General features: G+C 34.2%; 1 protein-coding gene across 2 annotated transcripts; it reads left to right on the top strand.

Moving 5' to 3' along the window:
• The first annotated feature begins 3,630 nt into the window (after positions 1–3,630).
• Positions 3,631–9,050, top strand: LOC108205586 (pentatricopeptide repeat-containing protein At1g06710, mitochondrial). Of its 2 annotated transcripts, XM_064087122.1 has the most exons (4): positions 3,631–6,715; positions 7,186–7,303; positions 7,374–7,484; positions 8,584–9,050. In XM_064087122.1, the coding sequence occupies exons 1-2, from the start codon at positions 3,842–3,844 to the stop codon at positions 7,219–7,221; spliced, it is 2,910 nt and encodes a 969-aa protein (XP_063943192.1). In that variant the 5' UTR covers positions 3,631–3,841; the 3' UTR covers positions 7,222–7,303; positions 7,374–7,484; positions 8,584–9,050. The 2 variants fall into 2 exon arrangements, with proteins under 2 accessions (XP_063943192.1, XP_017231029.1); XM_017375540.2 differs by having other exon boundaries at positions 7,186–7,484.
• The last annotated feature ends 940 nt before the right edge of the window (positions 9,051–9,990 follow it).

The following is a 9,990-nucleotide window of genomic DNA, read 5'->3' as shown; positions in this document are numbered from 1 at the left end:
TAGAAGTACCTTTTTTAGTTTCGGGTATATTAGAAGCAAGTTTCAGAATCTGATTTTGTTTCAGATTATTTATGAAATATAGTAGCTTGAAAGTTTTAATCTGATTTTGTTTCAGATTATTCAATTATGGGAAAGACAGATTATTTATGGAATATAGTAGCTTGAAAATTTTAATCTGATTTTGTTCAGATTATTTAATTATGGAAAAGAGTAGCGCCTCTCACATCGCTCCGTTTTATTTTTCTAATTTTCTGGAATTTTTGGATGAAAAATATCAAAAATTAGAAGTACCTTTTTTAGTTTCGGGTATATTAGAAGCAAGTTTCAGAATCTGATTTTGTTTCAGATTATTTATGGAATATAGTAGCTTGAAAGTTTTAATCTGATTTTGTTTCAGATTATTCAATTATGGGAAAGACAGATTATTTATGGAATATAGTAGCTTGAAAATTTTAATCTGATTTTGTTCAGATTATTTAATTATGGGAAAGAGTAGCAAACAAGTTTTTCTCCACCTATAAATACCCGTATAGATCGTAGGATTTTGATCATCTAAACACAACCTCATCTCTCAATACCACAAACCTACCTGATAGTTCTCTTACTCGATTTTTAAAGGAGAAGCGAGGGGCGTGTAGGTGGCGCCCCTCACATCGCTCCGTTCTATTTTTTAATTTTCTGAAATATTTGGATGAAAAATATCAAAAATTGGAAATACCTTTCTCTTGTTCGATTTCTAATTCGGAGGTGTAAGGCTGTTACAGTAAAGGTTGTTGCAAGCAAATGTAGTTATAGACCGTTATATTGGAGTCGACAAATCCAAATACGGGAAAAGAATATAGTCTTGACAAGATATTGATGGTTGATGTCAATAAAATAAATCAACTATTAATGATGTATGTTTGTTGGTTATTGTTTTATAATATTTGTTTTATTCATCGGACATGTTTGTTATTGTTAATTTTTATATTATTTACTTTGTATACATGAAAAAATTATTCATGCATTATCTGTTTGCTCCGTTCAAGCAACTTTTAAGAGGGTAGTTATATTTAAGTTAAATGTTTTTGTGCACAATCAGTTTAAAAAAATTGGAGGAAGGTGACAATGTAAGAACATGATTACTTTTCCAAAAAAAAACAAATAAAATTAAGATTCGTCATGCTTTAAATTGTTAATTACGTGTATAAATTTATTTTCATTTTTTCACCATGAATTATAGTCCAATTTTGCAATTTTATATATTTGTAATTGTATTACATCAAAATTTTTATAATATAATTTTATTTTATCCTACAAATATTAACTTGAAACATTAATATACTTTTTATAGACAGTCATAAAATTATTTTATTCTACAAATATTAATATTAGATTAATATAATTTTTATAGGCCGCCGCAACGCGCGGATTCTCAACTAGTTAACCAAAAAATCCAATCAACTTGTCATTTTTTTGCCAAAAAACCTTTAAACTTCTGTTTTCATTAACAACCCCAATAAACTTTATTAAAATATATAAAAAAATACAAAATAAACCATGGTTAAATCTGCCGATCTGACTTGTAAAATATCTTTCCCAGATTTATATCTTTTTGTACATGTGTGTGCCATATCGTGCCTATTCATTAATAATAATAATTTATCCTTTAATATTTTATAATATTCTAATTTCATAAACCCATTGAATATCTGAGAGTTTCATCATCTTTATCAAAATTACGCTTATACAAACAAATTTGATTTTATATAATTGCTAAATCCCGGAAATGATTAGAACTTCTCGGTGACTTTGATGTTCAAGATTATAGTCACGAGCAATTTGCAAGGCATGTATGTGATTTTGAAAGAGTTATGCACGCGTACTGGAGATAGTATTCACAGAGAATCAGAGTAGACCTTTGTATTTAATTATGTCTTTTAGTGAGAACGTTCTGAAATTAGATTTTAAAGATTGAAAATCAATAGATATAAAAATTTGACATGTTGAACTTACAACGCAAGCCAGTAATATCATAATTTTTCTTGAACTTTGTTATTATTGAATTCATTTATCCAGTCAAATTTTAAGCGTTCACTATAGTAGTGCATAACATTGAAGTTATTGTGTGTATTAAGGAACTGCATCATAGTGAATTACCAAAGCAATGCTTGCTGTAACAAGAAGGGGAAAGGTAACACTGATGCTGATCAACCCATCTTAAAGCTGATTTTAGTGGTGCTGATATATTTTTTTAATTATTTTTACTATTTTTTGATTAATTGTAATTAATTTTTCACGTAAGATATAATATGATCATGGTTAATCCACGTCAGCTGTAAGTAACTCTAGTTAATTTTTTTCAAAGATTTAGTAAAGTTTATTGAGGTTATTAGTGAAAAAAAAGTTTAAAGGTTTTTTGGCAAAAAAATGATAAGTTAGTTGGGTTTTTTGGTTAATAGCTCATCGTAAAATGTGAAGTGATGTCGGTTTCTCCCAAGTCATTATATCGAAAAGCAATATAATGAGAAAGAAAAGACTTTTTATACTAGTAAAATAGTTAAATGTGAAGTAATGTTTGTTATGTTGTAAAATTTTCACATCGATTAATTGTATTGAAAAATAATCTAATCTAATCTGAATGAAAAAAAGAATTATACATGAAAGTTTTATACAATCAGAAGACATGCAGATATGTTCAATAAAAATTTAAATAAAAAATCTCGATATCAATAAAAGAGAAGTTTCAAATAATATAATCCGAATGAAAGAGTTTTATCAGAGAACGTGAAGAGATGTTCAACAGAAATTTAGATAAAAAAATCTCAATAATTTCGATATCAAGAAAAGAGAAGTTTCAAATAATATATTTCGAATAAAAGAATTTTTTATACATGAAAGGTTACCATACAACCAGAGAACATGAAGAGATGTTCAACTGATATTTAGATAAAAATCTCGATAATTTCGGTATTAAGAAAAGAGAAGTTTCATTTAAAAATCATGTTTCCGAAAATTTGATTTGGTTTAACTATCATTATATTCATTATTAATACCCTAAATATTACGATCTAGAAAAATAACCCCTAAATACCATTTAATAACGTTACATCGTGTAGCGTTTTGGTTATTTATAAACACTATACAACATAAAGCTACATCTTGTTGCGTCTAATTAGGTTAACCTAACTATGAGGTGTAGCATTTTGTTGGAGTTAAAACAGCAAAACGCTACACGATCTACCGTTTTCATCCCAAAACTTAAAACATTTCATGCCAAAACTGAAAATGCTAGATTATCATATGTCACTAATTGGTATGTGGGACCCTTGTTTCCAGCTCTTTTACTCTAGACATTACTTCCGGAATATGTGAGATATGGGTAGGGGTGGCAATATCAGACCCGACCGGAACCCGATCCGAACCCGCAACCCGATTTATTGAGACAAAATCCGAAAGTAACCTGAAAACCACTTGATTAACACGAAATGGACATGAAATGACCCGAAATTAAAATTTTGTTTCTAATAACTTCAATTTTCAGTTTTATTTAATTTTAAATGATTTTAACTTGACCCGAAAAATCGACCTGATTGCTGACACGGACACTATTACCGAAATTTACACTACCAGGCCTGGGACCATTTTTCCGAAAGTTTAGCAGAGAGAAATTTTAATGTGAGCCGATTATTTATAGACCCGCGCGTGGAGGCTGGCGGAGAATTTCCCTAAGATGTTAATTTAACGGGATTGTACCGTACTTGCAGGCTGCAGCTCTTAAATGTAAGTTTGAAACATGGAAGAAAGGCAGCAAAAACTAAAACCCTAATTCAATGTAAGCAAAACCCTCCTGACAGATTCAATGAGAAGGCAAGCACCTCTCTTTCTCAAATACACATCTTCACTCACACCCTCATTCTTCAAACCAAGATTCAAATTCTCCCAATTCACACCTTCAATCCCCAATCTCAATGATAATGATGATGATGACGATAATAATCAGCCTTCACGTATTGTTGATCCTTTCTTAGTCGACGAGTTTTCTCGTATACGCGATGCCGTATCCACTTCAACTTCCAGTGATTTAGGTAATACTAGCTGCAATGATGTTTATTTACTTGTTTGTGCTTTTAGAGATAATGATGATAAGTTAATTAGACAATTTAGACCTAAATTGAATGAGGACTTTGTTATTCGTGTTTTCAATTCTATGCAAAATGCTGAGTTGTGTGTTAAGTTCTTTTTGTGGGCGGGTAATCAGATAGGCTATACTCATTCTGTTGCGGTTTATGATGCGTTGTTGGATGCGTTGGGGTGTGGGGAGAATCGGAGACTATCCGAGCAGCTTTTGAGTGATATTAAGAAACATGATAAGGAGGTTCTTGGGAAACTACTTAATGTCATGATTACGAAGTTTTGTAGAACTGGGTGTTGGAATGTAGCTTTGGAGGAACTTGGCAAGCTTAAGGATTTGGGGTATAGGCCGTCGAGGGGGACCTATAATGCATTGATTCAGGTGTTGCTACAAGCGGATAAGTTGGATATGGCGAATTTGCTTCACAAGGAGATGCTTGATTTGGGGCTTTATATGGATAGGTATACGTTGGGTTGTTTTGCTTATACCTTTTGTAGAAAGGGGAAATGGAAAGAAGCGCTTGACTTGATCGAGAAGGAAGAATTTACCCCCGATACCGTGATTTACAGTCAAATGATATCTGGGCTGTGTGAAGCTTCGCTTTTTGAAGAAGCTATGGATATTTTAAATATAATGCGGGTTAATTCTTGTCTCCCTAATGTTGTAACATATAAGATATTGCTTTGTGGGTGCTTGAACAAACAGAAGCTGGGAAGATGTAAGAGAATTTTAAGTATGATGATTACAGAAGGTTGTTATCCAAGTCCTAAAATTTTTAATTCTCTCATTCATGCCTTCTGCAAAACTGGAGAATATTTGTATGCATACAAGTTGCTTAGAAAAATGGTGGCATGTGGTTGCCCACCTGGCTATGTAGTGTATAACATATTAATTGGTGGTATTTGTGGAAAGAAAGAGTTACCAAGTTTAGATGAGCTAGACCTGGCTGAAAAAACTTATAGTCAAATGCTTGATGCAGGGGTTGTTTTGAATAAAATTAATGTCAGTAATTTTGCCAGATGCCTATGTGGGGCTGGAAAATTTGAGAAAGCTCAGAAAATCATTAGTGAAATGATGACCAAGGGTTTTACGCCTGATGCTAGTACATACTCACACGTTATCAGTTATCTGTGTAATGCCTCAAAAGTAGATAAGGCTTTCCAGTTGTTCAGTGAAATGAAAAAGAACGGAATTGTTCCAGATGTCTATACTTATACAATTTTGATTGACAGTTTTTGTAAAGCTGGCCTCATAGAGCAGGCTCGCAGCTGGTTTGATGAAATGGTTAGGGATGGTTGTTCCCCTAACGTGGTGACTTATACAGCTATTATACATTCTTACCTCAAAGCAAGAAAGGTATCTGATGCAAATGAGCTTTTTCAGCTTATGGTTTCGGAAGGACACGCACCAAATATTGTTACAATTAGTGCACTGATTGATGGATATTGTAAATCTGGAGACACAGAAAAAGCTTGTCAGATTTATGCAAGAATGATTGAAGTTAAAGAAGCTCATGATGATAATATGTACTTTGAGGTTGATGACAACAAAGCAATGGAGCCAAATGTTGTTACCTATGGAGCCTTGGTGGATGGTTTGTGCAAAGCACATAGAGTCAAAGAGGCTCGTAACCTATTGGATGTGATGTCTTCAAAAGGTTGTGTGCCAAATCATATCGTATATGATGCTTTAATTGATGGATATTGCAAGGTTGGCAAGCTGGAAGAAGCTCAAGAGATATTTTCTAAGATGTCCGAACATGGGTACAGTCCAAATGCTTATACCTACAGCTCTTTAATTGACAGGTTGTTTAAAGATAAACGGCTTGATCTAGCCCTCAGGGTGTTATCTAAGATGCTAGAGAATTCTTGCCCTCCTAATGTTGTAATCTATACAGAGATGATTGACGGTCTATGTAAAGTTGGGAAGACAGATGAAGCCTACAAGCTTATGCTTATGATGGAAGAGAAAGGTTGTCATCCAAATGTTGTCACTTATACCGCCATGATGGATGGGTTTGGGAAAGCTGGTAAAGTTTCTAAAAGTCTTGATTTATTGGCACAGATGGGGACCAAAGGTTGTGCTCCCAACTATGTGACATATAGTGTTCTAATAAATCATTGTTGTGCTGCTGGTCTTTTGGATGAGGCCCTCCAACTTCTTGAGGAGATGAAGCAAACATATTGGCCAAGGCATATAGCTAGCTATAGTAAGGTGATTGAAGGCTTCAGCCGAGATTTTATAAGCAGCCTAGGTGTTTTGGCTGAGATAAATGAATGCGAGTCTATTCCACTTGTTCCAGTTTACGGACTAATGATTGACTGTTTTCGCAAGGCTGGAAGACTTGAAATAGCTCTGGAGCTTCATGAGGACATTTCATCATCTTTAGTGGATTCATATATAAAGACAGATGCATTTTCTTCTTTGATTGAGAGTCTCTGTTATTCAAATAAGTTTGAGAAGGCTTTTGGGTTATATACAGACCTGATACGCAAGGGTGGACTTCCTGAGATCAGTGATTTCACAAGCCTTATTAAAGGACTTATTAGAGTGGACAGGTGGGAAGAGGCACTTCAGCTTTCACATGGCCTGTGTTGCATGGTATGAAACATGACCTTTCTCATCTTAATTATATGTACATGCTTGAGTTCAGTTATATATGGACTGCTCATACATTTTAGTGTGTAAGTAATACATGTGTCAGACTTTAATGCACTCAACATGGCTCTGCATCTTTGCTCAAATTCTATGCTATGAAGCATGTCAGTAATGTCATATGAAGCATATCAGTAATGTCATCTCAATAGGGATTGGACTTAAATGTTATGTTCTTTTTTAATGGACAATGTCTAGGATGTTCCACTAAATGTATCCATCCCTTTGATGGTTTTTCACTGGTTGCTGTTGTAACTGCTCTTCTCTCTTCAGGATTTTTGAGGTTGACCTCCTTGCAAGAAAACCTGCTTAACAGGCTTAAATTAAATGGATGACATAGTATTCGTATTATCTATATGTTTGCTGCACATACACATATGTTAGAGAGTGCATCACTGATCACTCAATTTTGGCAGGATATTATATGGATAACCCAGAAGAAAAACAAATAAAGCAGACCAAATTTGCAGCGACAGTTGCGGGCTTCACCTGTAGCTTGGTGTGATGACTGTCTTCAGTGTCCAAGTTAAATGGGTAATATCTCTGCCTTGAAATGAACGTTGAAAGGATTATGCATCGAATTGACAGAGAACCACATTTTCAGTAAAAGACAAGGTAGTGAAAGCATACCCATTGGGATACAATGCAATGCGATTTCTTCACTTTTGCTTCCTTTGACAAGAGATGCATGCCCCTTCACAGACTAGCACACAAGGTATTGAGTGATTTTTTTATAGTGTATTGCAGTTTTTGCAAATGCAAGATTAAATCTATTACTTGCATGCCTTGAGCTTCCACTGCTGTGAACTTTCATAGTATGTTTATGGACGCTGAAAGAAGAACTTGAATTATTAAGGATTGGTTTAGTAGTGTTAGTTTATTCCCATCACCTACATATTTACCCAAGTTACGGTGTAAACAACATATCAACCATAAGAGGAAAAATGGAGTCGAAATTCTACATTTAACACACTGATGATATTTCAAAGGGTCCGTGCTCCATTTGCACTTCTCACTCCCCTTAAATAATGGTTGCTCACCGTTACTTTAATGTGAGCTTTATTAGGTTGTCACTACTATCAATATCAATATCAAGGTATAATTATTGTTTTTCTTATGCTGTAAATATGCAATATTGGGAGTTGTGGACATATCTGTTAGGTTGGTATATATTGACTGTGGATGGGAGATTTTGCATGCTTGAAGTAGGTGATTTTCAAGCTTCATTAGTGAATTTAGTGGCAGTAATTTGTAGTATCTGTAAAAAACATTATACCTACGAATTCCGCAGCTTTAGTGGTAGGCATAAAGATTTCTGCATTTAGCTTCTCTCATTATATTGATATTTGTCTATATTACAATAGGAGAAACCTTTATTACTTTTAGTGTTTTTTTTAACTGTGGTCACTATCTTTGTGCTTTGGCATCTAAGCTTCCAGAGGTACAATAAAATGTTCATAAGGCCACTTCATGTTATATGTGCAGTATATATGAAGTATACTCCTTATAATACATGCATCAATATTTGGCATTTATGCTTATTGAAGTGCCGACACTTTTGCCATTAATAAAAACTTCTTCCATTGTTGCTAATGGGTGTCGCCAGACCAGTTTATTTCTCTTTTGATGGCCAATAGTCAAATAATACATGACGTCAAAGAGCCAGGTTACAATGATAAAATAAAATATGTGGTTCCATTTTTTATGTAGTAGTGGATTCATATGAAACTAATGGACCTGATGGTATTATTTTTTTTGGGTATGTTGCATGTTTTTCAATGCATTAGATTAAAGGTATACATACACATATGCAGGGAGGTGTGATCGAGGATCCGAACACTTGAGCTTTTGGGCATGATGGAAGGGGAGAAGAAGCCTTTACCCAAGGCTATGACTGAGGCTTCGACATGATGGCATAATTGCATGTTCGAAACCTACTGGGCTTCTTAGCAAGTTACGTTCAGTGGAAGGATTTACATGCTATTGTCGATTGGTATTACTGGAAACTCTGTGAATATCATATAACTGTAAGCAATCATGGAGACAAAAGCTATTTTGAAGAATACAGTCGCTAACAATTATTTACCCTGTAAAATTTGCTGGAATTAGAGATTGTATGTAGGGAACAAATTTCTTGAAGGAGGTTTTACTTTCTTATTAGTACAAACGACAAATAAATGAGGTGCGAGATAGGGTAATCAATACTCTAATTTTAACTCCGGTTACTGCATTGTTTACTTGTAATTGGATTGTCATAACTGTGAAATATTTTCATGTTGCATGCGTTTGGTTTGGATGGAATGGAATAAAAGATTATGAAAAGATTTTATGGAGAAAGAAGAAAGATTATGAAAAGATTTTATGGAGAAAGAAGAAAGAGGAGCTTGATACTTTTGAGACATTTGCCCCGGCAAAAATGTCTACTGTTTGAGCCTTGTTATTTGTTGCTGCTATAACATAATTGGTCGGTTACTCAAATGAATGTGACGAATGGGTTCTTATATGGTGAATAATATGAAGAGGTATACATTTCAATACCTCAAGGATACACTTTACCTACTCAGTTCACTCATTATACATCTAAAGTCCCACTTGTATACAAGCTTATTAAATCCATTTATGGTCTTGAGCAATCTCCTGGAAAATTGTTCATCAAATCCAAATCAGTTTTATTGGATTTTGGCTTTAAACAGGCACATTCAGATCATAATTTGTTTCTGCTTCTTTCGGGTTACTTCATGGCCATTTTTTTTTTTGTAATAACTCAACTAAGATTCATGAGGTTAATTGGCTTCAAATTTTAAAATTAAGGACTTGTGGCCAGTGAAGTATTTCTTAGGCATAGAGGCTGATAGATCCTCCCAGGGCATCTATTTGAACCAAAGGAAGTATTCTTCGGATATTATCAGGGATGTTGGATTTGAAAATGCTATGATTGTCGTTATACCTGTGGAGCGGAGTCACACTTTATTTGGCAATGCTACCTCCCCTTTTCTCATTAATCCAGCACCTTATCACCGATGGTTGGAAGATTGATTTGTCTTACAATTACACGGCCAGATTTGTCATATGCAGTTCATGTACTCTCTCAATTTCTTGCATCTCCCGGATAATGTCGTCATGATGTTGCTTGAAAGGTGGTTCGGAACTTAAAATACATTGTTGGACAGGGTATCTTATTGTCTGCACATAGCACTCTTTCTCTTACAGTTTTTGTAGAT

The sequence above is a fragment of the Daucus carota genome, chromosome 2, assembly GCF_001625215.2.
Source record: "Daucus carota subsp. sativus chromosome 2, DH1 v3.0, whole genome shotgun sequence".
Taxonomy (NCBI): Eukaryota; Viridiplantae; Streptophyta; class Magnoliopsida; order Apiales; family Apiaceae; genus Daucus; species Daucus carota.
Note: the sequence above shows the minus strand (reverse complement) of the source record. Positions and strands in the feature narration are given on the sequence as shown.

Bases quoted from the DNA above. Each gene is read 5' to 3' on its own strand.
- LOC108205586 (XM_064087122.1), top strand. From the start codon at position 3,842: ATGAGAAGGCAAGCACCTCTCTTTCTCAAATACACATCTTCACTCACA. The intron at 6,716-7,185 runs GTATGAAACATG...CAATTTTGGCAG, and splicing joins CACATGGCCTGTGTTGCATG to GATATTATATGGATAACCCA.